General features: G+C 49.6%; 2 protein-coding genes across 7 annotated transcripts in view; both read left to right on the top strand.

Moving 5' to 3' along the window:
* Positions 1-22,160, top strand: part of LOC124480161 (serine/threonine-protein kinase WNK2-like) — a 34,657-nt gene extending 12,497 nt beyond the window's left edge. Inside the window, exons 6-29 of one of the 4 annotated variants that reach the window (XM_047039247.1) lie at positions 1,034-1,122; positions 1,646-1,865; positions 3,834-4,113; positions 4,231-4,346; positions 4,724-5,635; positions 6,423-7,781; positions 7,921-7,959; positions 8,468-8,653; positions 8,880-9,359; positions 9,522-9,833; positions 9,981-10,030; positions 10,671-10,833; positions 10,932-11,048; positions 11,511-11,681; positions 12,093-12,144; positions 12,857-12,955; positions 13,278-14,014; positions 14,395-14,449; positions 14,587-14,648; positions 14,791-15,434; positions 15,689-15,918; positions 16,154-16,387; positions 19,163-19,467; positions 19,576-22,160. In XM_047039247.1, coding sequence (XP_046895203.1) covers positions 1,034-1,122; positions 1,646-1,865; positions 3,834-4,113; positions 4,231-4,346; positions 4,724-5,635; positions 6,423-7,781; positions 7,921-7,959; positions 8,468-8,653; positions 8,880-9,359; positions 9,522-9,833; positions 9,981-10,030; positions 10,671-10,833; positions 10,932-11,048; positions 11,511-11,681; positions 12,093-12,144; positions 12,857-12,955; positions 13,278-14,014; positions 14,395-14,449; positions 14,587-14,648; positions 14,791-15,434; positions 15,689-15,918; positions 16,154-16,387; positions 19,163-19,467; positions 19,576-19,908 — 7,245 coding nt within the window. In that variant the 3' untranslated portion in view covers positions 19,909-22,160. Of the gene's footprint in view, positions 1-1,033; positions 1,123-1,645; positions 1,866-3,833; positions 4,114-4,227; positions 4,347-4,723; positions 5,636-6,422; positions 7,782-7,920; positions 7,960-8,467; positions 8,654-8,879; positions 9,360-9,521; positions 9,834-9,980; positions 10,031-10,670; positions 10,834-10,931; positions 11,049-11,510; positions 11,682-12,092; positions 12,145-12,856; positions 12,956-13,277; positions 14,015-14,394; positions 14,450-14,586; positions 14,649-14,790; positions 15,435-15,688; positions 15,919-16,153; positions 16,388-19,162; positions 19,468-19,575 lie in introns of all 4 variants that reach the window. The other 3 variants (XM_047039249.1, XM_047039248.1, XM_047039246.1) reach the window with 3 other exon arrangements.
* Positions 22,161-22,307: 147 nt separating this feature from the next.
* kctd6b (potassium channel tetramerization domain containing 6b) lies at positions 22,308-24,846 on the top strand. Of its 3 annotated transcripts, none has more exons than XM_047039992.1 (3): positions 22,308-22,462; positions 23,124-23,234; positions 23,350-24,846. In XM_047039992.1, exons 2-3 carry the CDS (start codon positions 23,208-23,210, stop codon positions 24,034-24,036), a joined length of 714 nt encoding a protein of 237 aa, XP_046895948.1. In that variant the 5' UTR covers positions 22,308-22,462; positions 23,124-23,207; the 3' UTR covers positions 24,037-24,846. The 3 variants fall into 3 exon arrangements, with proteins under 3 accessions (XP_046895948.1, XP_046895949.1, XP_046895950.1); XM_047039993.1 differs by having other exon boundaries at positions 22,319-22,602; XM_047039994.1 differs by having other exon boundaries at positions 22,319-22,712.
* The last annotated feature ends 2,263 nt before the right edge of the window (positions 24,847-27,109 follow it).

Genomic DNA, 27,109 nt, shown 5'->3' with positions numbered 1-27,109 from the left:
TCTAGTGAGTCTGGATGGCTGGGCGGAGGTCAGATATACTTCATGTTGTTCTTGTAGGTTTGACATTTGTTACCAAGGGTTTACCTTCGAATGGCCCGGTCTTTATTAATCTCCATCAGATGGTAGCGTTTTTGAAATTCAACATGTGATCAGGATTTAAGGCGGAGAATGAAGCCACTTTTCCTATCCCTCGAGAAGCCTTGTTTGCTGTCATGGAGATGAAGTGTGTTCTCCGAGCACTTCTTCGTCTTGTTCCTGATCTTACTGGCCAGCGCTGGTTATGTCTCCACTCAGGGACTCCAAACCGTCCCCTCTCCTAGAGAAGGCCTTGAGGCTTTGCTCTCTTTCATTTCACCTGAGAAAAGAAAAGAATTTCTCCAGATAAGCCCGTTTCTTCATGCGGGGGTGGTCCCCAGTATAGCCTGGCTCTTGATTGGATGCAGACTTGGCAGACATATTGGTGTGACTCACCAGCACTTCCAGATAACAACTGTGCGTCTTCCTCTTCCTGTCAATACCAAGCAGACCTACCGGGCCAGCTCAGCACCACTGGTCTTTCTGTTTACTGTTCTGTATATCTGAGAACCTTGGAGAGACCACACTACACTATTAATAGCCTCTGTATCAAAGAGCCATGAGAAAGCCTTAATAGCTCTCTAATACTACTCCCAGAGTAGGCTCCTTCCAACACATATTACCATCCCTAAAGTGCCTCTGTCTTAGTGACAGCCTATTTTTACTCCAAAGGTGTGGAAAGTGGCAAGTTTGAAACTTTCATAATCTGACAAGTGATGTTGACACGTGAATGTGGTGCTATTAGCTGTGATTTAAAACATGTTAATTAATGCTTTTAAGAACTTCCAAAAACATTGTGCCCTAGTTTTAGTTTTGCAAACTTAAACCATATTACGACATGACTGCTTTGTGCCTGTCTCCTCAGGGGCCTCTTTGTTCTGGCCTGTCGTGTGTTCCTGCGACGGTCTTATGCCGTGTCCGCCGCAAATGTTGTGTTTTTATTTCCTCTTTCCTCCAGGGGGTGAAGCCTGCCAGCTACAACAAGGTTATGGATCCTGAAATCAAGGAGATTATTGGGGAGTGTATCTGCCAGAAAAAAGAGGAGCGGTGAGTGACTGCAATGCAACAGTGTCCGGTAGCAGGCCCCCAAGGTGCCCTCTCGTCCTCACACACCTCCTCGTGCTCCCACGGTGACAGCCAGCCTCTCAGCAGCGGCTCTACCTGCTCCCAGCTGTAGGACGTCCTCCACTCTCTTACATCAACAGTTTATAGTATCGAGAGGAAGGCAAGGCCTTTGGGCAAGTTCTCCTCCTGGGAGATGACTAGGGGCCCTTGCTGGAGGTTATAAAAGCGTTGGGATTTTTAGAATAAGGGCTTATGTCATTCCTGTCTGGGAACATTGGATCTTAGCAGAGTCTATTTCACATGTATGACATAACATTTTGTTTGGTAGAATTAGATGTACGGTTCTCATATATCCAGGCTTGTAATGGCATGGATGTCGCGACTAGATTAGGCTTATTGAATCTCCAGAGACAAATGATGACCATACCGAGCCCTGCTCTGCAGAGCATGGAGATGATGTGGCTGCGTGGTGCTGGAGATGTGTGTCGTGGCTGCTCTCTCTCAGGTACTCCATCAAGGAGCTGCTGAACCACGCCTTCTTCGCCGAGGACACGGGCGTGAGGGTGGAGCTGGCCGAGGAGGACGACGGGAAGAAGGCGTCCATCGCCCTGAAGCTGTGGGTGGAGGACCCCAAGAAGCTGAAGGGGAAGTACAAGGAGAGCGGCGCCATCGAGTTCTCCTTCGACCTGGAGACGGAGGTTCCTGAGGGGGTGGCCCAGGAGATGGTGAGATGTTACCACAGACCCCATACATCCTCAGTGTAAGCCTACTGTTTTCAGCATTCGGGGCAATGGGCATAGCTACCAAACCTCTGACGGAGCCATGTTTTTCCAGTTGCTAGTTGTTGGAGGGGAGCAGAGCTCAGTGGAGGTTCTGGCAGCGTGTGTGCCAACACTGACCCTATCTCACTATCAGGGAATGCGCCCACATGCAGATTGGCCGATATGCCAGTCTGAACTCTCAGGAATCCTCTAATCACCCTTTTTACGTCTCTGTTTGCTTGTTGTTTTCCGACAGCCTCTATCAGATAAGGCACGTTGCTAAGGGCCTGGTCCAGAGAGGCAGCAAACATACACTGTACACAGACACTCGTAGCCTGTAGACTCATGTTTTCTTCTCCTGCCCCGGGTTGTTGTCTGGCAATGCCTGAAATAAAGGAGACTGCCTCTCATAGCGAAGGAGACTGCCTCTCATAGCGAAGGAGACTGCCTCTCATAAAGGAGACTGCCTCTCATAAAGGAGACTGCCTCTCATAAAGGAGACTGCCTCTCATAGCGAAGGAGACTGCCTCTCATAGCGAAGGAGACTGCCTCTCATAAAGGAGACTGCCTCTCATAGCGAAGGAGACTGCCTCTCATAAAGGAGACTGCCTCTCATAAAGGAGACTGCCTATCATAACGAAGGAGACTGCCTCTCAGTCGTGGATGGTGATGACATGATGACATGACTGATGACATGATGACATGACTGATGATGTGATGACATGACTAAAATCAAGGAATTTCAGCAGTGAGTTGTGCTCCTCTGTGTCCTTCTTGAGGCCAGAGTGTATCCAGATTCCTTCATTTAGCAACAACCAGATGATGTTTCATATCTTTCCTTCCTAACCTCCTTTATCCAAATCCAATATCATATTAGATTTCCCCAATAGGGGTGGTAGAGTAGTTTTCCTCGTCTCAGGAACGTGTTCTGTTTTAGTGAGATTTTGTCAATGGGCTGAAGCTACTTTGTGAGTTCGCTTCCATGATTCATTCAACCTTACCGCAGATCCAGCTGTTATTTTTAGCGAGGGTTATTGAGGTCGGTTGACCTGGCTTCCTCCCTCTTCCTATCAGCCTGCGCTAGGCTGGTCAGAGCAGCAGGACATTTCAGGTATGGCAGTAACGATCGCCCCCGGCACAGAGAGCATCAAGCCCAACACAATGGGCTGCACGGTCAGCATTCCCAGTCTCCGATCAGTCCTGGCCAGGCTCTGATGACTCGACACAGGCAGGCTGGCACCATGGGAGCTGCACTTTATCTTCATATGTGTGCGCTCTTGTCTCTGGTCATGCTCTCTCCTTACTCAGTCAACAGAAAGAATGCCTTTTCATGATGCCAGGGTTTCTCTTTGAGGACTTGTTTATGGAGTGCATCATATATTTAGCTTGTCCATTCCTGTGTAAGTTCAATTAGTGTATTATATTAGGTCCGTTCAGTCAGTCACTCTGGCTAATGTACGGAAAGCTCTAACCAACAGAGGTGTTGAGTCGTGTGTTTGGTTTCCTCCAGGCTCCTTTGGTCGTCTTTCAGTCATGTTGTTGTCAGCAGAAGGTCTGAGCGGCCGTGTTCTGTCTGTTAGTGAACCCCCTGAACCCAGCTGAGGACTCCTCCACTCACCTCTTTAAAATAGACATCCTGTTCCTTTCTTCTGTCGTTCTCTTTCTCTCTCTCTCTCTCTCTCTCTCTCTCTCTCTCTCTCTCTCTCTCTCTCTCTCTCTCTCTCTCTCTCTCTCTCTCTCTCTCTCTCTCTCTCTCTCTCTCTCTCTCTCTCTCTCTCTCTCTCTCTCTCTCTCTCTCTCTCTCTCTCTCTCTCTCTCTCTGTACTCTCTCGCTCCCTCCTCCTTCTCTCCATCCCCTTGCACTCTGTCTCTCGCGCATTCACGTCTAAAAATACTTGAGCTCAAGCCCCGCATCCTCCCCCTCTCTGTCAGGTGGAGTCTGGCTTCTTCCACGAGAGTGACGCCAAGATTGTCGGGAAGTCCATCAGGGACCGTGTGGCCTTGATAAAGTGGAGGAGGGAGAGGACCGTATCAGCTGGACCAGCGGTGGACCAGGCGGAGGGGGGGCCTGGGGCCCACGGCGCCCCACCCCAGGGCACCTCCAGTGGGGTAACACAGGGAAAACAGCCCCCCCTGCAGGAGCCAGAGGAGCCCGAGGCAGACCAGCACGCCCGGCTGTGTAACCTACCAACCAGCACCACCTCTGTCACATGTAAGACCCCCCTCCTTCCTTGTGACGTGGGCGTGGTTCACCTGATCTGTGTGCGATGGGCTGTGTGTGTGTATGTGTAATGAGTTGGCCCTCCTCCTCTCCCCTGTGTCTCAGCAGCAGACAGCACCTTTGACAGCGGCCTGGGCTCCACTGTGTATTCTGACTCCCACAGCAGCCAGCACAGTGTCCTCTACCAGTCCCTGCTGGAGCCCATCTCCATGGCAACACAGCAGGTCTGTGTCTGCCAGCAACATACACATAGACTGGCACACTCAACACACACCCAGGTCATTAACATACACATGAACATATTGGATCGTTAATATGCATGTATGCAACACGCATCAATTTGGAAATGACCACATCGATCCTGATTTAAATGCATTTCTTGCATATTTGTACATGCACATATGGGTGAACCGGACGTCCCAATATTGACACACAAACCCATATTGCACAGCAAGCCTCAAATGCGGTATATCTTTAAAGCTCGACATGTTTGGTCCTTCATCCGTATCCGTTCCCCTCCAGTTGTCTGTGTGTTGCTTGTACACGTGTGCTGTGGGACTGAGTAACATGTTTTACCTGTGGGGGGATTGGGCCACATCAGCGCCAGCGCAGCGGCCCGTGTCTGCCCTCTCAGCGGCCCAGGTCATGTGAGAGGGGGGGGCTGGGAGCCCCCGGTCAGGAGCTCCGGCCGGGGGCAGGGCTGGGCGGGGGGGTGCGGAGAGGCAGCACCTCGGTCATTGACACGCTGAAGGGCCACCACATGGCCCACCTCCACACCCTCTTCCAGTCGCAGCACTCTGAGCCCGTCAGCCCCGCCTCGTCACCAACCGGCGACCAATCAGACACCAGCGCCTCCGAGGGCTACTCCGAAGCAGAGGACGGCTTCCCCTCCCACAGCACCACGTTTCCCCTTTCGCACCTCTCGCCTTCGATGGTGTCGCGCCGTCATAGTGACTCTTTCATGGAGCAGTCGTCGGAGGCCACGCATGAGAGCCCAGCTTTGCCCGTTCCAAGGGGGAGGAGACACTCTGACCTGAGCCTGCTCCACAGCCTCAGCTCCCCCCACCACCACCAGGCCCAGGCCGGGTCCCACATGTGCCAGGGCTGCCTCTCCCTGCTCCTGCTGAGGTCACGGGAGGGGGGGTTCCCCCCCTCCCCGGTTGCCATGCCGCCTCAGCTGTGTGTCTGCGCCCACAGGCCCCACCTCCCTGGGGTGACCACGTCATGCTCAGGAAGGGTCAGGGCGGGAAGCGACGGTTCAGACTTCTCCCTGTTCCAGAAGTCCCTCTTCAACATCATCAACCGCAAGACCGCCCCCCTCGCCACCTCCTTCAACCAGGGCCCCTCCCTGCTCCAGCTGCCCACCACCTACAGGCCTGCTCATAGCTATGGAGACGGGGGTCTCCAGACAGGCATCAGTCTGGGTGGGGAGAGGGCCCCCCCAGCCCGCCCCCAGGACCGCAGGGCCAGTTACTGTGCTGGGGAGCAGCGAGCCACTGGGGCCATGGCAGTGGTAGGTCACACTGAGCCACGGGCTTGGGGAGCCCCTGTAGTCTCCACTTCTCTCTATCGGGCTCTAACTAGAGAGGTTATTCCTCCCCGCCTGTAGGAGGCCCAACTCTGTGCTGCATGGAGCTGATCTGCTCTCTCTGGCGCCCCCCCTGCCTCTTCAGGGCTGTCTCTCTTAGTGCTGCCAGGGGAGGGCACCCTGCTGCCCTCTGACCTTTCACCTCTGTAGAGCGCTCTAGTCCCTCCGCCTGCTCCGCTGGTTCTGATGGGGATCTGTGGGGCCGGGCCTCTGGATGAACACTACACTAACCACCTCTCCCAGCTCCAGCTGGCCTGATGATTGTCTTCTCTCTGCTTCACTGACCCAATGGCAAAACATGTGCACAGCTGTCTTCTTCCCCCGGATCCGCTTGCTTCTTCTACCCCTCCCTTGACTTGCATACCCAGGATGTGCGGTTGGCTGCAGCAGTCAGGGGGGTGGGATGGTGGCTGTTCTCTCTCTAACCTCCCCTTCCTTCCTCCCTCTCCCTCCCTCCTCTTATTGTTGTCCACACCTGTCTCGTCCTGCTTTCATTTCTCCCATGGATGTTTTTCAAACGTATTTATCCATTGTTCATTATAACTGGCATCCTGTGTTTTTCATAGCCGTATTTACGTTTGGTATTATTTCAGAAGTCAATACAATAGGCCGAGGAAGACAGTCATTCATACTTAATAGATTTCAACTGAGCAAAGGTAATTGCTTTGACATTTGGAAGGTCTGTGTACTGACACGTTGTCTGTCCTTCCAGTCCAGCTCTGCGGTGCTCCAGAACCATCCATCGTTCCAGAGCCTGCTGTGCTCCAGCCCGGCCCTGCAGCACCTCCAGCCCGGACACAGCTACCCCTCTGCCCCCCAGCCTGCCCAACACGCCTCAGCCTCGGCCGGCTTCTCAGCAGCAGCAGCAGGCCTCCAGCACGCTGCCCCCACAGCCAGCTACACAGACCCAGCTGCACCATGTCACTCTACACCATACATTCCTCCTCCACAGACTCAGGCGGCGCAGAGCTACCCGGCTCAGAGCCAGCAGCAGCAGGCGGCAGGTTACTCTGCGGCAGCCTTGCAGCAGCTGCAGGCAGGGGCTAGCTACACAGCGCCTCCAGTCCAGCAGACGGCGTCCCAACAGAGCTTTGTGTCTCCCGCTCTTCAGCAGACTCAGCCTGCAGCGAGCTACCCTCCTCCAAGTTTACAACAGACCACTGCCACGCCCCTCCAGCAGCCTGGACCTGCAGCTTGTGTAGCAGCAGAAGCACAGCCTCGGCATCCGACTGCACAGAACTTCACCACTCCAGGGGGCTCTGTACAGCAGACAAAGAGCTATGCATCTGTAGCCTCTACGATGGTCCCCACCCCACAGCCGTTCCCTGCCCAGGCCTCCGTTGCAGCTACACAGTGTGTAGCCCCAGCCCCAGCCGTAGTCCTAGCCCCAGCCCCAGGTCCAGTCATACCTCCTTGTCAGCAGCCTGGACAGAGCTCTAGTAATATAGCTAACTTTACACCAGTGCAGTACAGCCAACAGACTGGGCAGGTGCCTATTCAACAGCAGCACAGCCAGAAGATGGCCCCGGTCACAGTGCAGCACAGCCATCCGGCTGCACAGTCCCAGATCCAGCAGCAACTCAGCCAGCCCAGTGGACAGACCTGTAGTCAACAACCACAACAACAAATGGGACAGCCTTCTTTTCAACACACCCAAAACAGTCTACTGGCCCAGCAGACAGGGCAGGTGTCGGTTGCGCAGGTCATCCAGCAGGTAGGCCAGCCTCCTGTGCCTCAGAACTACTCCTCCTCGGTCCCAGTCGCCCTGCCACCACCACCAACCCTGCAGAGTTACCCCGCTGCCCCCCCAGCAGGGCCACAGAACACTGCCCCCCAGAGCTATGCCCCCTCAGCTTCACACCCTCCCCAGCAGACTGTGCCAGTGGCAGGCTACATGTGCACACCGCCTGCTGCGGGGGCCCAGAGCTATCAGCCTGGTCCTCCTCAACAGATGGCTGCCCCACAGTCCTACCCAGTGAACAACCCCCCCGCTGGTCATCCCCAGAGCCTGCCACCTGCAGCCCCTACTGGACAGCACAACCAACCAGCTTCCCTCCCCCCTGCCCAACAGGTGAGATGAGCCCACAGCGACTATGACTGTCTCCCCCCCCCCCCCCCCCCCCCCCCCCCCCCCCCACACAAACACACACACCTTTTTGTTCTGAGTTGTGTATTCACCTCTCTGTCCCTGTGTTTGTATTTCCCAATAGTTCCAACCATATCTCTACCCTGCAGCTTTCCTGAACCAGGTAGAACCAATCGACACCCTCGCTCACAACACGCACCGCCACACAGGGCTACATCAGACCTTTTCCACAGAGAGACAAATGAGGGCTCCGCGTGTCCGACACTTTGTGTTCCGCTCATACTAGCGTCGTTAGTCGTGTCTGTTAGTGTTGGAGCTGTGAGGGGCCAGTCGTTCCTACAGAGGGAGAAGAGCCGTCTAAACGGTGTCTTTGAACCCTGGCCAGACTGGAAGTAAATGGAGGAGAAATGAAAACAACAATGGTTGGGTCCGCTGCAGGCCTGTTCTGTGGCTGTGTGTGCGCTGCAGATGCTATCTGACTCCAACCGCACAGACAAGATGGGAAATATGAAACCATTCTGAGCTGGGTGAATAGCAGGAAAAACAGATGTCCAAATGACAGATATAACCGGGATCTCAGCCATCATCGAACTTCCCCTCGCTATAATTCTCTTTTTTCTCTGTCTCTCTCTCTGTCTCTCGTCTGCCTGTCTGTCTGTCTGTCTGTGCAGTCTCTCCCTCCTGGTCAGAGTGTGCCACAGCATGGTGCAGGTGGGCCAACCCTTGTTCAGAATGTCTACCAGTCATCCAGCCTGCCTGCACAAGCCCCTTCCCAGCATTCATTGGCTCCGACTGTCCATCCACAAATACAACCACTGCAGATCTCCACCTCTCTGCCCGCTCCACATGCAGCCCAGGTAAACCTGTGCTCCGCCCCCAACACTGCCCCAGACGTCTCTCTGGTCCCTTCTGCTCAGAACTGATGTCTACTTCACTTGTATTTGGCTGTGGGTGGTGGAGATGCTGTTGGAGTTGTGTAATAGCTAGTTCTCGTTGAGTATCTGTATACAGACATGTTTTACCCAGAGCATCCTCCTTTCTTCTTTTGCCTATTTTTCTCCCTCTCTGTTTTCCTTCCCCCAGTTTCCCGCTTCATATCCCACCATCCAGGTGGTGGCCTCTTTGGCTGGATGTGACTCCTCCTATCCTGCCCCGTGCCCCCCTTCCCAGCCCTACCCCTCCTCCACTGCCTCCTCCCTCGCTCCAGCTCTGGCTCCTATCTACCTCTCTCCTGGCCAGACTCTCCCCCCCCCTGTCTCCCCCCTGTCCCCCCTGCACATGGAGAGTGCTCTAGCTCCCTCGGCCCCTGTGACCCTCATCCTCTCCCCCACACCCCAGCTGGCCGCGGCGGTGCCCACCATGCCTCAGCAGCAGCAGGTCTACCCCACTGCTCTGCTGCAGAGCGCTCAGACTGAAGTTCCTCATCCGCAGCCCGCGCTCATCCCCGCCCCCTCCACTGCTTTGCATATGACGCCCCTCCCACAGCCCAGTCCGGCCGCCCCGCGGGGCCCAGTCCCCCAGCCAGCCCCCTTACCTGACCCCAGCCCTCAGCCTCTAACACAGGTAAATATAGGAGCTGCTGCTCTGGTGTGTTATCAAGAGGCCTGAGTTGTTTCTACTGCTCAGATTGCAAAATGCATTTTCTAGTGTGCTATTGTGTCCTGTGGCCACATAATTAGTGTGTCTTAATATAAATAGTTGTTTATCTTCTTGGTGCACATGCAGCAGGTTCATCAGCAGGCCCATCCCAGCCACCCAGATCCTGGACCCTCAGCCCTCCCCACCCAGCCTGCAGTGTTCCCCTCTCCCATGCAAGCTGGACACGACACGACCACTGCAGCAAGCCAGCTGGACCACAACCAGAACCCCCACCTGGGCCAGCATCCGGTCCATGCCCAGAGCCAGCCTGCAGCGCCGCAGCCCTCTGGCTCCCAGACATCATCATCATCATCTGCTGGAGCTGCCAGCAGCAGCCTGACTCAGCAGAACCAGGCCAGTGCTCCCACAGGACAGGCCCCTGCAGAGCCCAGCCTGGAGGTATGGACACGCCTCCCTCCACCCCCCTCTCAGCCCTGTCTCTCCTTGGTCTTCCCGTCCTTCTACTCCACACAGGCCTCATTTGACCCCCCCTTTTTTCCTGACAATCCTCCCCCCATTGACGTAAACGGCGTGTCTGTTTTGTAGGATGCCGCATCGGAGAAGCCAGCATCAGGACACAGCTACACCTACGACAGGTATGGGTCAGTCTGCCAAGGCCTCTCACTGTGAGGGAGTCATGGGGCTTTAGAAAGGGGGGGAAGGGGTGGTGCTCTCTGAGGCTCAGGTGAAGGGCATGTCCCAGTCCACTGGGAGACAGGTTTGGTGTTATGATGAGGGAGAGATTGCTGGATAGCAGTGGTTCTCTCTCAGATGGTGAGTGGGTGGGAGCAGAGCTGCCCAGACTTGTCCAATGGACATGACAGCACTTCTAGCCCAGAGAATGGAGGGTCTGAGTCAACATGGCTGGATGAAGAGGGAAGAGGGAGGAAGCCAAAGTTATCTATTTGATCTGCACAACAAACAAATTCAATGGAACTAGGCTCTTTTATTTAAAACTCCCATTAGGTGACATTTTAATAAACAATATCCTCTAGAGCAGAAACTGTATCGGGGCCTCCTCTGTGCCCCATGTATCTATCATCTTCAGCCCAGCCAGCTTTGTTTTCTAAAGCAACTGTTAGAGCTCATGCACAGAGGCGTTCATGGGGAGTGAATTCTTCCCTGAGCCTAAACCCAGATGACTCGATAACAGCCCTCCGAGGTTGGCATCCTCTGGAATGTCTCCAGCATTCCAGCCCGTGTGGTGACGTGACCTGGCTGTTCTGTGTGGCCCAGTGTGAACTCAGACGCCACCTCGGGGAAGGAGATGAGTGACGGCTACGAGGGGACGCACGGCGGGAAGGGCGAAGGAAGGATCCGGAAGCACCACCGCAGATCCACGCGCACGCGCTCCTCGCGTCAGGAGAAGGCCAGCAGGCCCAAACTCAGCATGCTTAATGTGAGTACCCTGACAGAGACACCTACAGGCACCTACTGTGCTAAAGATTCCCCAGTTGGTGATAAACAGGGCTGTCCTTGGCCTTGCCTTTGGTGCAGGTGTGTAACACTGGAGATAAGATGGTGGAATGCCAGCTGGAGACTCACAACCACAAGATGGTCACCTTCAAGTTTGACCTGGATGGAGATGCCCCGGAGGAGATCGCCACCTACATGGTACAGCCCAAGGAAGAGGGCGTCCAATCAGATTAGACTCACCCCATGGGTTTTTGCAGTTAAACAGCGAGGCCCATACCAGACAGCTATGTGTGAGAGAGAGGTGCTCTGTCATCATGACTAGTGAGCTCTGTGTTATTGTTCCTCTGCATTGCAGCAAAAAGAACCCCCCCCCCCCCCCTCCTCCTCCTCACTCTCTCTAAACTCCCTCATGTATTTTGGGTGGGAACCCCTGCCTGTAGTCAGATGAATATTTAATAACCTTAAATCTTGAGATTTGACTTCTGGCATCAGAAATTCGGTACAGAATCCTAGCGTACGGGTCCATACTGGCCAACTACTGCAGACCAGCCGAAAGGCCTCTGGTGTCTTGCAGCAATGCAGTCTAGGATTCAAATATGAAAACCCCAACCAATAGACCCAGAAACGGTGGTCCTAGTTTGGTTTTCCCCCTCCCCTCAGGTGGAGAATGACTTCATCCTGCCCCTGGAGAAGGAGATGTTCATTGACCAGCTGAAGGACATTGTGGACAAGGCTGAGGACATGCTGAGTGAGGACACGGAGGGGGAGAGGGGCTCCGACCAGGGCAGCAGTCCTCAGCAGAGCCAGGGAGCTGGCCCCCTGGGGGCAGAGGTGAGAACACGAGGGGGGAGGAGCACACTGCTGGAGCGGGTTTAGGGGACCGAGTTGCAGAGCGTCTGGAGGACTGGCATTGGGGTGAAGATTGGAGGGAGGCAGCATAGAAGAGGAGTTAGAATGTACAGCAAAGAAGACAGAGCTGTTCTTTCTTGCAGACGATCTCTGCTGCGTCCTCCGCCTCCACTCAGGATCACTTTGTGAGCAGAGCTGCCAAAGGCTCCTGCCAAAAAATAAACAAATAAATATTGTTGCTGATATGACTCATTCCACTAACTCAATTTCCCATCAGAGCCAACTCGGTGACTTTGTTTAAGAAGACCCTTTTAAGCTTTATTGTCTATCGATAGCCTGCTGATGCACCAGTCTCCCATGCACTTTATAAAATGTGTGTTTTTGCCCTCACAGGTTATAAAGTCTGCAACACCCAACTCCCCACAGCTGGTATACCAGCAGAACGGTGAGTGTCTGCTCCCCCAGCACCCTCAGTGTGTGTCTGCTCCCCCAGCACCCTCAGTGTGTCTGCTCAGCCTCAGCCTGGATGCCCTCAGTGTGTGTCTGCTCAGCCTCAGCCTGGCTGCCCTCAGTGTGTGTCTGCTCAGCCTCAGCCTGGCTGCCCTCAGTGTGTGTCTGCTCAGCCTCAGCCTGGATGCCCTCAGTGTGTGTCTGTTCAGCCTCAGCCTGGATGCCCTCAGTGTGTGTCTGTTCAGCCTCAGCCTGGCTACCCTCAGTGTGTGTCTGTTCAGCCTCAGCCTGGATGCCCTCAGTGTGTGTCTGTTCAGCCTCAGCCTGGATGCCCTCAGTGTGTGTCTGTTCAGCCTCAGCCTGGATGCCCTCAGTGTGTGTCTGTTCAGCCTCAGCCTGGCTGCCCTCAGTGTGTGTCTGCTCAGCCTCAGCCTGGCTGCCCTCAGTGTGTGTCTGTTCAGCCTCAGCCTGGATGCCCTCCAGGCTGATGCAGCCTGGGGGGAGGGGGGGGGGGTGGATAGGGATGGAGGTGGAAGAGATGATAGTTTATCTGCCACCATCATTCACGCCATGGCTCTGTCTCTCTCTCTCTCTCTCTCTCTGTCACCCAATCATCGCTCTGTCCTCCTTCCTATTGCCCTGCTTGGGGTCCGTTTCCTGCTTAGCTGGTATGTCTTTCTGAGCCTGTGTCTCTGTGTCCTTGGCAGTCCTCCACACTGGCAAGCGCTGGTTCATCATCTGCCCCGTGGCTGAGACGCCCCCTCCAGACAGAGAACACAGCCCCGCCCACGCCTCCACCGCCAAGGGTAGGACACGGACAAATACACACACCCAACCAACAGAAAGTGCTGAATCCTTGTCAGTATAGAATTATTTAGCATAATAGTTGGTGTACTTCAGCTTTTTGGCATGTATGTGTTTATAGAAACAGAGTTGCGTGTGTTAGGCGTACGTGTGTGTGTTGTGGAATCTGGGGTCGGTTGTATAATTCCTCACTGCTACATTGCAGGCATGTCTTCTCTGACTGAGTTTGGGGGCTAGGAGGACAAATGGTGATGTCATAGTTGTTGTTGACTGACGTCCACAGAACGTCCAACTACCTCTTATCTATCCGTCTCTGCATCCCAGAATCAGGAGGTCCTGCCTCTTCAGTCAAGTCCAGCTCCAGCACCCCTCAAGTCCCTGCTCCAGTGTCCTCCACCCCCTCTGCACCTGCAGACTCAGCCCAGCCTCAGGAGCCCCAGGTGGGCAAGGCCAGGGTGCAGCACATCCAGCCCTCTATAGCCAAAGCCTCCACTGTTGTCACTGTTGACCGCCACAACTCCCTCTCTATTGACAAGCCCTGCATCGCCACAGTCTCCATGGTAACTGACCTCCCCTGCTGCCCCATCGTCCCGCCCGTGTCTTTAGATGTGACCCTGGGCCACAAGGGAGCAAGTGGAGCCTCCTCCGTAACCAATCAGGAGGCCAGCCCCACTGGAGAACCACCCCCTCCCCTGGCCTCCCACCAATCAGTAGTCCTCCAGCAGCCCTATGCCACCCCCATCCTGTCTGGCACTGTGACCTCCCAACCCCAGAGTCCGGCCCACCAGGCTGTCCCAGGGTCCTCCCAGCAGCCTGGGGGGCCAGGGGGCTCTGGGGGTGGAGGTCCAGGGGAGTCTGACGGAGAGGGCCCCCCCAGAGTTGAGTTTGTGGACCGCACCATCAAGACCCTGGATGAGAAGCTGAGGAACCTGCTGTACCAGGAGTACGCCCCCTCTCAGCCCTCAAGCACAGCATCAGACCCCCAGGGCTCCAGCACAGAAGGGGTGTCTGACAGCCAGACCACCGGGGAGGGAGGACCGGGCCGCAAGGGAGAGCTGCTGGTACGACTGTGTGTGTGTGTGTGTGTGTGTGTGTGTGTGTGTGTGTGTGTGTGTCTGTGTGTGTGTGGAGATTTGATCGATCTGTAAAAATTCCTGGTGTAATATTGATTCCTTATCGATTGTTCTGTACCACAGTGAACTTAATATAGCATTTACAACTGAGGAGATTGAGTAGTGCTGAACCCAAGCCAGCTACTCCATTAGGCACTGCACTCCTCGCAAGTTCAACTGTATGTCCTGACGGGGGCCAGTTTAGCTGTGTGTGAGGCCAAACTGGTTCAGACAGACCAGGGTCAGAGCAGGATGATGACTAGTGAGTTCACACAGTCTGATTCCCACCTAGAACGGACTGACTAGATCCTTCTCCCATTCTGTCTCAGCCTCAGATTCCCGAGCGTGCAGATAGCCTGGGCCTGAGTGACTCTGCAGTACCTGGTAATGAACACAGACTAAGTGAATTAAACAAGTGTTTTGACAGCTCCAGCATTCCTGTATTGTATGTTGAGCAGTTTTTTTATTTTTATATATTTCTTTATTTATAATATTATAAACCTTCTCTTCTCCTCCTCCAGCCTCTGGCAAGGTTTTGGATAACGACAACTCCAACTCACATGACTCAAATAGCCGTTTTCAGGTAAGACACTTGGTAACACCTCTCCTCAGCTCGATATTTACGTGATACAGCATTTCAGTGCACTGCATCGTGTCATTATGATCTGACAAATGATTTCCTCTCTTGTTGTTTTCCTTTGTTGTTCTCCCACCCGTCTCCCTAGATCGTCCCCACTCCCCCGGATGTAGTCCGGCGTCTGGAGAAGACCAGGAAGGGCCGGAGCTCCAGCAGCTCACTAGCACCCTCCAGTGGCTCGGGTGGGTCCCACGCCCCCAAAGAGCCGGGGGCCAGGAGAGGTCAGGGCTGTGTGGCCGTCGGCAGGTTCTCAGTGGTGACAGCAGAGGAAGGGCCCGAGGCTGGCCCCAAACCCCACAGTAGCAACCGCTACTCTGCCCCCCCAAACTTCTACCGGGACACCTCCAGTCCCGACTTCACTCCCACCCACATACCTCGGGCACAAACCATCGACACCCCCACACATTACTCCTTCCGCCTGTACTCTGACTCGGGGGAGGAGGATAGTAGCAGCTTGGCTCCTCCCCCGGCCCATAACCCACCCCCGGCACACGCCCTCTCTGAGCACAGCGGAAGTGACCTCATGAAGAGGGCGGTGGCCTTCCTGCGTCGGTCTGGCCGCAGCAACAGCACGCAGAGCTCAGACTCACCGAGCCGGCAGCCTGTGGCACTGAACGGCCACGCCCCCTCGCCACCCGGAGGCCACGCCCAGTCATCGTATGTCAGCAGTGACAACGACTCTGAGTTTGAGGATGCAGACATGAGAAAGGAGCTGCAAAGACTCAAAGAAAAGTATGTAGAAACACCCCCACAGCAGTTAAATACATAAACAGTGCGTCAAAATAAGGCCATTGAAATACAGCACATTGCCCCCACACTCCATGGCAACTGACGTAGACAACTACAGATCTGTTGCCTGTAAAACCTTGCATTGGGCTAGCTGTGTTAGTAACCTTTTGAAATGATGTCAAGCCATTAGAAATGTCTGACAGGTGAATGACACACCCTCTGCTTTGTCGTTGTCTCTCCCTGGTCTTCCTCGACAGACACACAAAGGAGATCTCTGAGCTGCAAGCCTTCCAGAGGAACGAGATTGAGCACCTGTATAAGGAGCTGGGTAAAACGCTGCCCCCTAGTGTTGGCCTGCTGCATGCGGCGCCCCCCAGTGGCCGTCGACGCAGGGCCAGTAAACACAAGCTAAAGACTGGCAAGCTGCTCAACCCCATGGTGCAGCAGCTCAAGAAAAAACTCAACACCACCACTGGTGAGAGGAAAGGTGTGTCAGGGAGGGGTCCGAGTTCCTAAACAGAGAGATGGTGAGAAAGTGAAATCGTGTCTGCTGAGTGAAGAATGAAGGTTTGAGGACTTAGGGCGAATGAGACGTGGTTGCCAGTCTGAGATTGTGGAACAAGTCAAGGAGTTTGAAGGCTACGTAGAAGTGGGTGACTCGCTCGTACAGAAGCTCATATGGGCTGGCTGACTCATCCGGCTCTACTTTCTGTCTACCACAGGTGAGAGTGCAGCCAGCTCGTCTGGTTCTCCAGCCAAAAGCTCTGTTCAGTCTGACGCCTCCACCCGCTCCAGTGGCAGCAGCAGCAGCAGTTCCAGCACCTCAGCGCCCAGCCCAGCCCCAGAGCCGGTCCACACCCAGCAGCCATGCTCCCTCAAGGGCTCGCTCTCTTCAGACAACATCTACGCTGCACTCCACGGCGACGGCATGACTACCAATACAGGTCCCGGCCAAGGTACACACACACTCGCTCAACCTCTCCGACGCGCAGTCCAAGAAACTTGTGTTATACGCATACTGTACATCAATTTATGAATACCAGGATTGCAAAACAGCTATTGAAAGACATTTGAAGAGAAAATATACTGGCTCAATGGTTCCATAATTTACACACGGCACACATTATTGTCTCAAGTATTGACACATTTCCTCTCATAATGCCTGTCTTAACACAAGCATTGGCTTAATGTCATCCCAACACAATGGATGGCAGGGAAGGTTTCTGTTCCATCTGTTGGAAACCCCTCCATAGTTGATGTGAGAAGAGGGTAAAGTTGGTCTCTCCTCAGTGCTTAATGATAACCTGTCCCGTAGTGAACATCAGGAGTCTTCCCCCGGAGTCTGTGTGTCTCTGACCCTCTGTCCGTCCTGTGCTGCTGCTGTTGGTGGTGGGGGGTTCGAATCCCAGTCTCGGTGCACTTTTACACAAGTGTCTCTCTCTTGTTTCTTCTCTTCTTCCCTCTTATATTGATTTTGACAGGATGGACGGTTTACCACCAATCGTCAGAGAGAGTCACCTATAAATCTAGTAGCAAACCACGCACTAGATTCCTCAGTGGACCCGTGTCTCTGTCCATCTGTTTGTATTTGTTCTCTTCTACTTTTCCTCCACTCATCTCATACCTCTTCCCTCTTTATTTCACCTCTTCTATGTTCCTCTAAACCAGACCTGTTTTCTATATATTTTCATGAAGTGGACCGTCTTCTTCACCCCCCTCACTCTGCCCCCCCCCCCCCTCCTTCCCCTGGACACAAGCCTACGTTGTCTGTCTTTCCCCCCTCGCCCCTAGCCTTTAAAGCATCTGTATTTGTGGTTGAATTCGCACTTCATACAAACGCTTTGTGCACTGCAGCTTCTGGCTTTAACAAGCAGACTCCAAAAACATACTGTATGCTAAAGGCTAAAGCTTGTCCACTCCAAACATGGACAGGCCATGGTATATCTGGACCCAGAGTTTGTGCGTGTGTGCTTGTGCCAAAGCTTTTGTATCATACTGTTTGCGTTGTGTGTGTGTGTGTGTGTTTGAGTTTACTCAGCTCTATAACATCTGGCTCAGCCAGGTATACACCATATAGCGACCAGCCCCCTTGCTCCCCAGTCCCAACTAAACCGTGTCCCAGTAACACCTGCTGGGCCAGAGTACATAAGGAGCTCACTCTCTCTCTGTATCCATCCTGTTTGGACGGAGTGGACGTGCATGGTGCAAGCGCAATTCAGGGCAGTGATGGAGACTTTCTCCTGGACAAAAAAGGGCTGTATAATCAATATTTCTACTTCCTGCTCCTCTCCTGTTCTACCTGCATGTGTTGATGAGTGCTGACTCTGGTGTGCTCCGCCTTCTATCTCTGTGCTCTTTTAGCTTTGATTTTGTTTCGTCCTTTTTTGTTTTACATACTGACAAACTGTTTTACAGAATTTGAGAGTTCCAACAGTCTGGAAATGTGTGTGTCACTTAATGGCCAGGCTGGAAAATCAGGCCTATGTTGGCTGTGTCTTCTGAGCCTCAAATAGAGTACAGCTTTTGTTTGACTTGGTCCAATTTAAGCCCCACCAAAGCTCAAGTGCTAGCTTTATTCGTTTAGGTTTTCTGTTCAACTCATTTTAGTATGCAATACAATATTTCAAGGCAATTTCTTTCAAGCCAGACAGCTGGAGAAATCAAAAGAGGAACAGGATAGTGTCATCTGGACGACAAGATGTGAGGGTCTCTGTCCAACTCTAAACCAGCCTTCTCCAACCCTATGTAACCACATCCAAGAGCTTATCACTGTTGTAGGCCCCTCAATTTCCTTTTCTTTTCCTCATGTTTTGGAATGATTGCACAAGTTTGTGTTCCTAATCGCCCCCACCCTACCCTGTCTCATTTGTGTTCACTGATTTAAACAGCCCTTGTCCTCCTCTTTCCTCCTCTCTCCTTAACTGATCTGATAGCTGTGTGTGGCTTTGAAGCAGCTTGTCCACAGCCATGTGGTGTGCCGTGTGTCCAAGCCTAACTGTTTCTGTCTTGTGCTGTTCTGCCTCTTTATAGGGTCCACTCTGAAACGACTATGTCTAGGCAAAGAGCACAGTAGTAGTAACTATCTAATTAACTTTCTACTTTATCTGTCTTCAACCTTTTTTTCTTCTGTTGGCATGGGCATTTTATTTATTTGTATTTGTTTTTTTCATGTCTTTTTTACTCACGATTTTGGAACTGAAACAATCATGGCGTGTGTTGTTGAAATGTCAGGCCCTTGTTTCACAACGAGAGTATCAAGTCACCTCATTTATTTGGTTTTATAGTGCATGGCAACGTTTGGCCAATGTGTCTTTGAATGCTGAACAATGTCTTGTGGTTGTATTTTTAAGTAGCAATGGTTTCTGTTGAATGGCGATTGGCTTCAACAATAATGTGTTGGGGTTAAACAATACTGGAATCCTTTGGCTGTTCTGTTTAGAACCTGCACATTTGCTCTTGGTAAAGTCTGTATTTTGGATGGGATTCAACTTGGAGGCTTTTCCTTTACTTTGAACATGCCAACCAGAGGCCTTGAGGTCTTCTCAAAGATTGATAGTCCTGTATTCCATAGTAAAGGACTTGTATGAATTATATTTCTGAAACAAATCACTTTGGGCTTGAGTTTGCAGGCTAGTAATGGTTCTGAGCTAACTGTTGACCTTACAGCAGCCAATGGATTCGCTGGGAATGGTTTGAAGTGGGCAGAGATTAAGAATCTCTCTGTCTTCCAGGGTCCTCTCACAGTGCCAGTGCAGCTCAAACAGCCTCCAATCCACCTCAGCCAGTATCAGCTGCTGGGGCTGGCCCACCACAGTCCCCCCAACCAATCCCTGGACTCGTTCAGGTTCAGACCAACAACAGCAACAACAAGAAAGGCATGTTCACAGATGACCTGCACAAGCTTGTAGATGACTGGACAAAGGAGACACTTGCAGCAGCCAATCAACCTCGGCCCTCTCTGAACCAGATCAAGCAACAGCGACATAAGCAAGACCTAGAGGGCAGAGCCATGCCCCTAGGAAGAGCCTTTCAGGAGGTACCTGGCATGAAGAGGCCCACACATTCATTCACATTGTACTGAATCACAACTGTGTGAAAACATTCACTGTTTCCAATGATAAACTTCTGATCTTTGTCACACCAGGTGAGAAGCCACATGACACCCAACCAGTTCCAGTTGCCCCTGTCCTGCCCGTTGACAGCTGCTTTAAGCTCCGTCATGCCTGCTGCCACCCTGGGTGCCCACCAGTCTGCCATGCTCCAGCCTGAGTACCTGGTGCCAGCTGGTTCCTATGGAGGTGTAGTGACTGGGGCCCTGTACCCACAGCAGTGGTCTGGTATGCCCAGTCCTGTGGGCTTGCTTGGAACTGCAGGAGTGCTCCCACCCTATCCTACCATGGACAATGCAGGGGTGCAGGCCTACCCCATGACCTTGCATAGCCCTGACAGCACCTTCCCCAGCACCAGAACTACCTAAATCGTAAATCATCACAAGCAGGATAGTCCTGCTATGAGTCTATGGTTGGGGTACCAGAGGAACACTTGTACATAGCCTGTGAGCTTGTAAATATCTTGTGAGAATGTTGATATCCTTTACATACAGACCCTGTAGTTTCTTGTATGTACTGTAGGTCTATTTTGTGTGTGGATGTAGTATACATGTTCAGTGTGTGTCTGAGTACCTTATACTTTTGGCTCTGGCTTTGACAGTCATACTTGATATAATATCACCATGATGTCACCATATCCATTATTATCAGAAAGCTGTCATTGTGTTAAAATTTGATTCACTGTAGATTTGTTAATCTTTAACTCCAAAATACATCAGATTCCAAACACACTGATTTGAGACAACAGGGCAGTATGTCAGGTGAAGTGCTCTGAAGGAATGTAGTGCCTTGAACATTGCTTTTTCTGTGAAACTAAGCATGTCCACATCAGAGTTGTTTAATTCAGAGGTTTGAGTTCTGCTTTGTTTTTAATGCATTGCTGACACATTCCCTTCCCCCCCCCATTGGTTTACATATGAATGCCCTTGTAGCACTGCACTATTAACACAGTATATGCTCTTATTTAAGTAATAAATCATGCTATTTTAATCCATGTTTACTCTCCACCCATGTGACAGAATGCCATAGAGGAGATAAGTACATTTGCCTTGTGGGAACCGTGTGTGCAGTTGAAAAGACAACAACCGAAAACAGCCAAACTCATGAAGTTGTATCCAGGTTCATTTGTTTAGTTGGACATAGTCTCATATGGACATGATTTGATAAGACAAGTGAGCAATGCTAGGGGTTGGCTTTCAGTGGGAAAGCAGTAGTGCCCAGAGTAATATATACAGTGTGCTAAAACATCTAAATACATGACTGGTATTTTAGGTCAGAATGGTGGTCGAAGTAAGAATGTAGCAATGTAGAAGTAGCTAGATTTGCTGAGTGAGACTGAAAGTGCAATTTCACTCCCCAAAAAGCTTTCGTAATGGCCTTGCCACAAGCCTTACCCAAGAAACCTGTGATAGGAGCTATAATAGCTTTTGTTTGCATTTAGTTTAACTTCATTTTCAAATTAACACTTTATTACTGCAAAACATGATCCTTTTTGCTCATCGCTGCTCTTATTAATCACATTGGTGGTTTTGCTTTGTGTGCAATATGTTTCTGAAGTATATTTGTTTTTTAATGAAGCTTGGTTTTGATGCTGCTAGTGGGCCTGAAGTGGTTACCCTTAAGGCATCCTACTTTGGCTAAACTGATTAAACTACAAACATGGTACCCTAACACAACAATTCCTTCCCCCCACCCATTTTTTTTCCCCCAGTAGGCCGCTCATGTCAGTGATATTGCCTTGTTGAATTTATTGAATTATGTATAATTGACCAGGTTGCTGCTGATTAAGGCCTTGCTGTTTAAACTATTTTTGCTGTTTGAGTGTTTGATTTACTTGTTCAGTATGAAACACATTCAGATAGTTACTTGATTGAGGAGATTTGCACAACAAAACATGTTCTCCGCCAATTCTAACCTGTGAAAATGTGTTTACCAACACTTTGTACATAGTCAGCTTGCCGCCCTGACTATTGATGATGAGCATGGCAAACTGTTCAGATTTGGACATGCGCAGAAATCATAACAGCCGGTCTGAAATTTCCCATTCCACTAAAACACTATCAGAAGGTTGCAGCACCCCAATTTTGCCAATCTGTGAATTGTACAGTTTTTCTGTAATATTTGTAAAATGTGTTTGTTTTGACTGTAGGGGGATTTTGCTTCAATGTTTATTAATCCATCAATTCGGTTTGAATTGGACTTTTATAGGGCATTATGCAGAGTCCTCTGCTTTGGTGAAATACTTCTAGTAGTAAGAGATTTCTGTTCTCTGTTACTAGTCGTATCTGGCATTCACTGCTCCAACTCCCTGTCTGTCACACTTAGTGAGCAGATGAGGGAAGATCTCTAAACCAGTATATTCATATTGATGCTATGTTCATGGATGTAGACATGCAATGCATAGTGCAGACAACAGAGAGAACGGCCATTACATTTCTATCCAGACATTGCTTCTTTTGAATATGCTCTGAAAGTTAGTCAAACATTAAAAATGTGTGGGACTAGCTTCTGCCTGCTGTGTATGTCCCAGTTCATTACCAGACCCAACCCAGTCAGCTGCATTCTAATTGGAAAGACTGTACATGTTTAAAGAAATAAATAAACATTATTTTGTGCTTAACTGTGTCTCAATGTATTACTTTAGCAAGTATTTCTGTCTGTTGATTTCATAATGCTCTGCATTTTCAGCCAGAGATAATTCATGTAGGCTTTATTGGTGCCGACTGAGGACCACATAGATCTAAGATGAGCGCCCCCTAAATTGATTGTGTTATTGCAATGTTTAGAATACGTTGGTGCGATGCTAGGCTAGCTGTAGCATCATTTCTTCCAGCTGCCATTCGAAGTAGCCTAATCTGTTCCCGGTTAACTATCTGTTATACTCGGTTTGTTACAACGCCTTCGGAGTTTCTTGAGTTGAAGGTAAGACGGTCTTTATTCACTCGTTGGCAAGACTATTATATTAAAATAACCGTGTTAGCTCAGAATACTAGCTACACTACACAGCTGCAAAAACACCAGGGATGGAACGCTCTGCTGCAACTCGTGAGCTAGCTTTCCACGTAAGCCAACACGCAACAACATGCACCTAATCATTCGGCAAATTTGTTAGTGGTGCATGCTTTAATTCAAGCTATGTTTTCCATAAGTAGGGGCTGATATTCAGTGACAAGTAAGTTCAAACATGATTGCAAGATATACCTGCTCCATATATCATGAAAAGACAGCAAGATGTATACCAGTGCACGTCTAGTCGCCTAAGCTAGCAATACAATAGGCAGATACTGTAGAGCAGAAGAACAGTATCGGACTGTATGGCACCTGCCGTTTTGCTAATTATAATTAGTCTATTTGTAAGTCCGGAAGTTAAAAGTTAATTAACTCTACTCTCTTTCCATATGTTTAACAAGCTACGTCCGAATGCTGTTCTATACGGTGGTAGGTCGCAGGTGAAGGTATACATTATTGTGAAATAACAACAAATGACGGTTCGCTGCTATCCGGAGTGATTGTACTGGTGTAGGTCCCTTGCTAAGTCACTTCTCACGGTCTTGAATGAATAAACTTGTCTCTTCTCACGCAGGTAGTATTTAAGAGAAGTGTTGACTGAACTAAAATCACCAACCTTATCTCTGGGTCCAATCTGGAGGTGGGCAGCTTTGTACAAATGGATAATGGAGATTGGGGCCATAGGGTAAGTCATGGAAGTGTTTTAAGATAATTCAACCACAAAATGAATGCACATTAATACAATATGACTTAATTTATTCTTTGCTTGTCTTCCTCGTTTTCTTTTTTTGAACTTGTAGATGACTAAACCTGTAACACTGAATGTGGGAGGCCACTTGTACACCACCTCCCTATCTACCTTGCAGCGCTACCCAGACTCCATGCTGGGAGCCATGTTCCGTGGCGATTTCCCTACAACACGTGATACTCAAGGAAACTACTTTATTGACCGTGATGGTACTCTCTTTCGGTATGTGCTGAACTTCCTGCGGACGTCAGAGCTTACTCTCCCAGCAGATTTTACAGAGACAGACCTCCTGAGAAAAGAGGCAGATTTTTACCAGATTGAGCCTCTAATCCACTGTCTTAATGACCCCAAGCCACTCTATCCTTTGGACATCTTTGAGCAAGTGGTGGAATTGTCCAGCACTAGGAAGTTGTCTAAGTACTCAAATCCAGTGGCTGTTATTATTACACAGCTTACTATTACCACCAAGGTCCATGCCCTCCTTGAAGGCATCTCTAACAACTTCACAAAATGGAACAAACATATGATGGACACCAGAGACTGCCAGGTATCCTTTACTTTTGGACCATGTGACTATCACCAAGAGGTATCCCTAAGAGTTCACCTCATGGACTACATAATGAAGCAAGGCTTCACCATTCGGAACACTCGTGTGCATCACATGAGTGAGCGTGCCAATGAAAACACAGTGGAGCATCACTGGACATTTTGCAGGCCAGCTCTCAAGATGGAAGACTAACTACAAATTAGTAAATTATATAAAGTTTTACAAAGAGGTCAAGGCATTCAGTAGTAGAGTAGTAAGTTACTATACAGTCATGATCATTTAATTAAGAAATACATTGAAAATACATAAGAAATAAATATAATAATTGAGTAATAAAAGAAAGTATACCATCTCTGCATTGAAGTATGTCAGCCATGTAGACTACAAAGAACCATTTATTTAAAAAAGTACCAATTGTAACCTGGTGTATGTAGACTACAAATGCATGGTGTACATTGAAATCATAAGCTGTTTTGCATGTATATGCGTAATATATATATTTCCTGCAGTATTATGTTCATAATTAATTTTGATTGTCACTAGCATTGGGGTTGATGTTTTGTTGTGTCTCGTAAACCTATCTTGACAACCTGTTGTGGCATGCATCTCTTTGATTATACCAAATATTATTTTTTTTTACTGTAGGTCACAGCACTAGGTCCAGCTCTGTTTGTGTTCCATGGAGCTGAATGACAAATTGTCCTCAATGACAATGTTATGTCCTCAATTATTTGCACCTGCCCATTCTCTTCCACGTCACAAAAGGTTTTCAGAGACACAAACATGAATGAGACTCAAATTTGTGCTATAGTTTCTCGGATCTCTATACTCTGATATACGGCGTTCTCCTCTTCTCTGGAACAAATGTCCTGCTTCAATTAAGGAGGCTGACACCATTACAACATTCAAAGCATTCTGTTTAGTGAGTTTTACGGCTGCTAAGTGTGTGTCTGTATTTGTACTATAAAATGTGAAATTACAAATAAAGCGAACCTGACCTTGTTTGTTTGTTTGTTGTATTTCTAGTTGAAGAGGACAGGTCATTCTTATTTAGAGTTTTTCTTCTCTGGAAAATACTTCACATTACAAAAAACATGTTTTAGTCAGTTAAACTGCTGCACTAGTTCTCACTTCACCAGTGGGGGACCTCCTGCTTAATCCTGCTTTTTTTCTGTCCCCCCCTCCACACATCCCCAGGGGTGTGGGGGGTTGAGCTGTCAACATCTGCCTGGCTGCCGGTCTGCCAACATTGGACCTTGTTGCCAAGTGGACATCATTCTCCTATGAAGGATAACACAGAGTTCCTGGTCCCTTCCTGTCCATCTACCTGGATGTCCTGTGATGCTGTGCCAATCCCACGCTCCCTGCCCTGTGGCTACCACTGGCTAAACTGACATGTGCCAAGTCAGAACTCTGGATGTCTTTATTTCAACCTCCGTTTGCAAATTTTTATTGTCTACTCTTGATGCATGACTTTGTTTAGCCTATGGTCTGCACCTCTCTGTCACCAACCGTCTCTGGAAGAGGGGGATCCCTCATCGCATTGCTCCTCCCAAGGTTTCTCCCACAGGTTTACTGTGTTTTTCCTTGTCTTCCTTGAGGGTTTAGGTTGGTGAGAGGCAGTTATTTGGGCGTATGTGGTATGGAGTTAGATTAGTTTCATAATTCAAACAAACAAACGCAACACGATTCAAACAAACTTAACACGATCCAAACAAACGTAACACGATTCATACAAACATAACACGATTCAAACAAACAAACGTAACACGATTCACAAATGTATTTCGTGATTCACAAATGTAACGCGATTCACAAATAAATGACCCTATTACATTCGTTTGCAACCTGACAAACACAAGTTACAAATCCCTGCATTCGTTGGTGTGAATCGAGAGGCAGCTAAATCTTTTTTTGCGTTTTGGACGTCCATATGGACGTCCATAGACTGACGGCGATGGCTGCTGATCTTTGCATGGATGGACGGACGGCGATGCTGTTCAGAGTGCCGTCCATAGAGGGAGCATATATTTTGGACGGCGTCATAGCCGTCCATATGGACGGCGATGCTGTTCAGAGTGCCGTCCATAGAGGGAGCAGATATTTTGGACGGCGATGGATTAGCAGGGACGTCCCTCGTGCCGTCCATAGAGGGAGCAGATATTTTGGACGGCATCATAGCCGTCCATATGGACGGCGATGCTGTTCAGAGTGCCGTCCATAGAGGGAGCATATATTTTGGACGGCGATGGATTGAATGTTTAGCAGGCTGTTGAGCTAACAGAACTGCCGAAGGCTACCATAGCATGTAGCTAGCTACATTAACTTTGGATGACTCAATCTTTTGTCAAGTTAATTTGTATGAATTGCATGTTAGTGCAATATTTACGCCTTTATTCTGTTTTTTTTACATAATCAGCAGTATGATCTCATTACAATATAGACTTGAAAAACAATATGTTATGGTTTGGGTTTGCCTATAGGCTACATTTATTTTAATTATTTCGAGAATTGTTAATAAAGACTCATTTAAAAGGTTAACATTTGGAGTGTTAGGCCCATAGGCTATTACGTTTTGCATTTGTCTCCGCTCAAAGTGGTTCGTGCGCAACATTGGAGCTACTGACTGGTGGCTCCAAATCCACCCATAAAACACTTTAAACTGACGGCTTAAAAGACCTAAAGGGCAATGTATTTCATAGGGTCATAACACAATGTTAAAATCTTAATTGAGTCTTTATTAACAATTCTCGAAATAATTAAAATATATGTAGCCTATATCTAGGCAAACCCTAACCATAACATATTGTTTTTCAAGTCTGTATTGTCATGAGATTATATTGTTGATTGGCCTACTTTTGTATGTTAAAAATAAAATAAAGGCGTAAATATATAGCCTTCACTTAAATGCAATTAATACAAAATAACGTGACAAAACTTATTGAGTCATCCACGGTTGCTGTAGCTACATTCATGGTAGCCTTTGACGGCTTTGGTTTGGCTCAACACATCGTATTGTGTTTTGCATTGGTCTCCGCTCCAAGCGAGTGTTTGTTGTTTTGCGTTTGTCTCCGTGCGCAAAGTTCGTGCGCAAGATTGGAGCTACTGACTGGTGGCTTCAAATCCACCCATAAAACACTTTAAACTGACGGTTTAAAAGACCTAAATGGCAATGTATTTCATAGGGTCATAACACAATGTTAACCTTTTAAATGAGTCTTTATTAACAATTCTCGAAATAATTAAAATAAATGTAGCCTATAGG

Source organism: Hypomesus transpacificus, chromosome 18, assembly GCF_021917145.1.
Source record: "Hypomesus transpacificus isolate Combined female chromosome 18, fHypTra1, whole genome shotgun sequence".
Taxonomy (NCBI): domain Eukaryota; kingdom Metazoa; phylum Chordata; class Actinopteri; order Osmeriformes; family Osmeridae; genus Hypomesus; species Hypomesus transpacificus.
The sequence above is the reverse complement of the archived record's forward strand: the minus strand, read 5'-3'. Positions and strand labels throughout refer to the sequence as shown.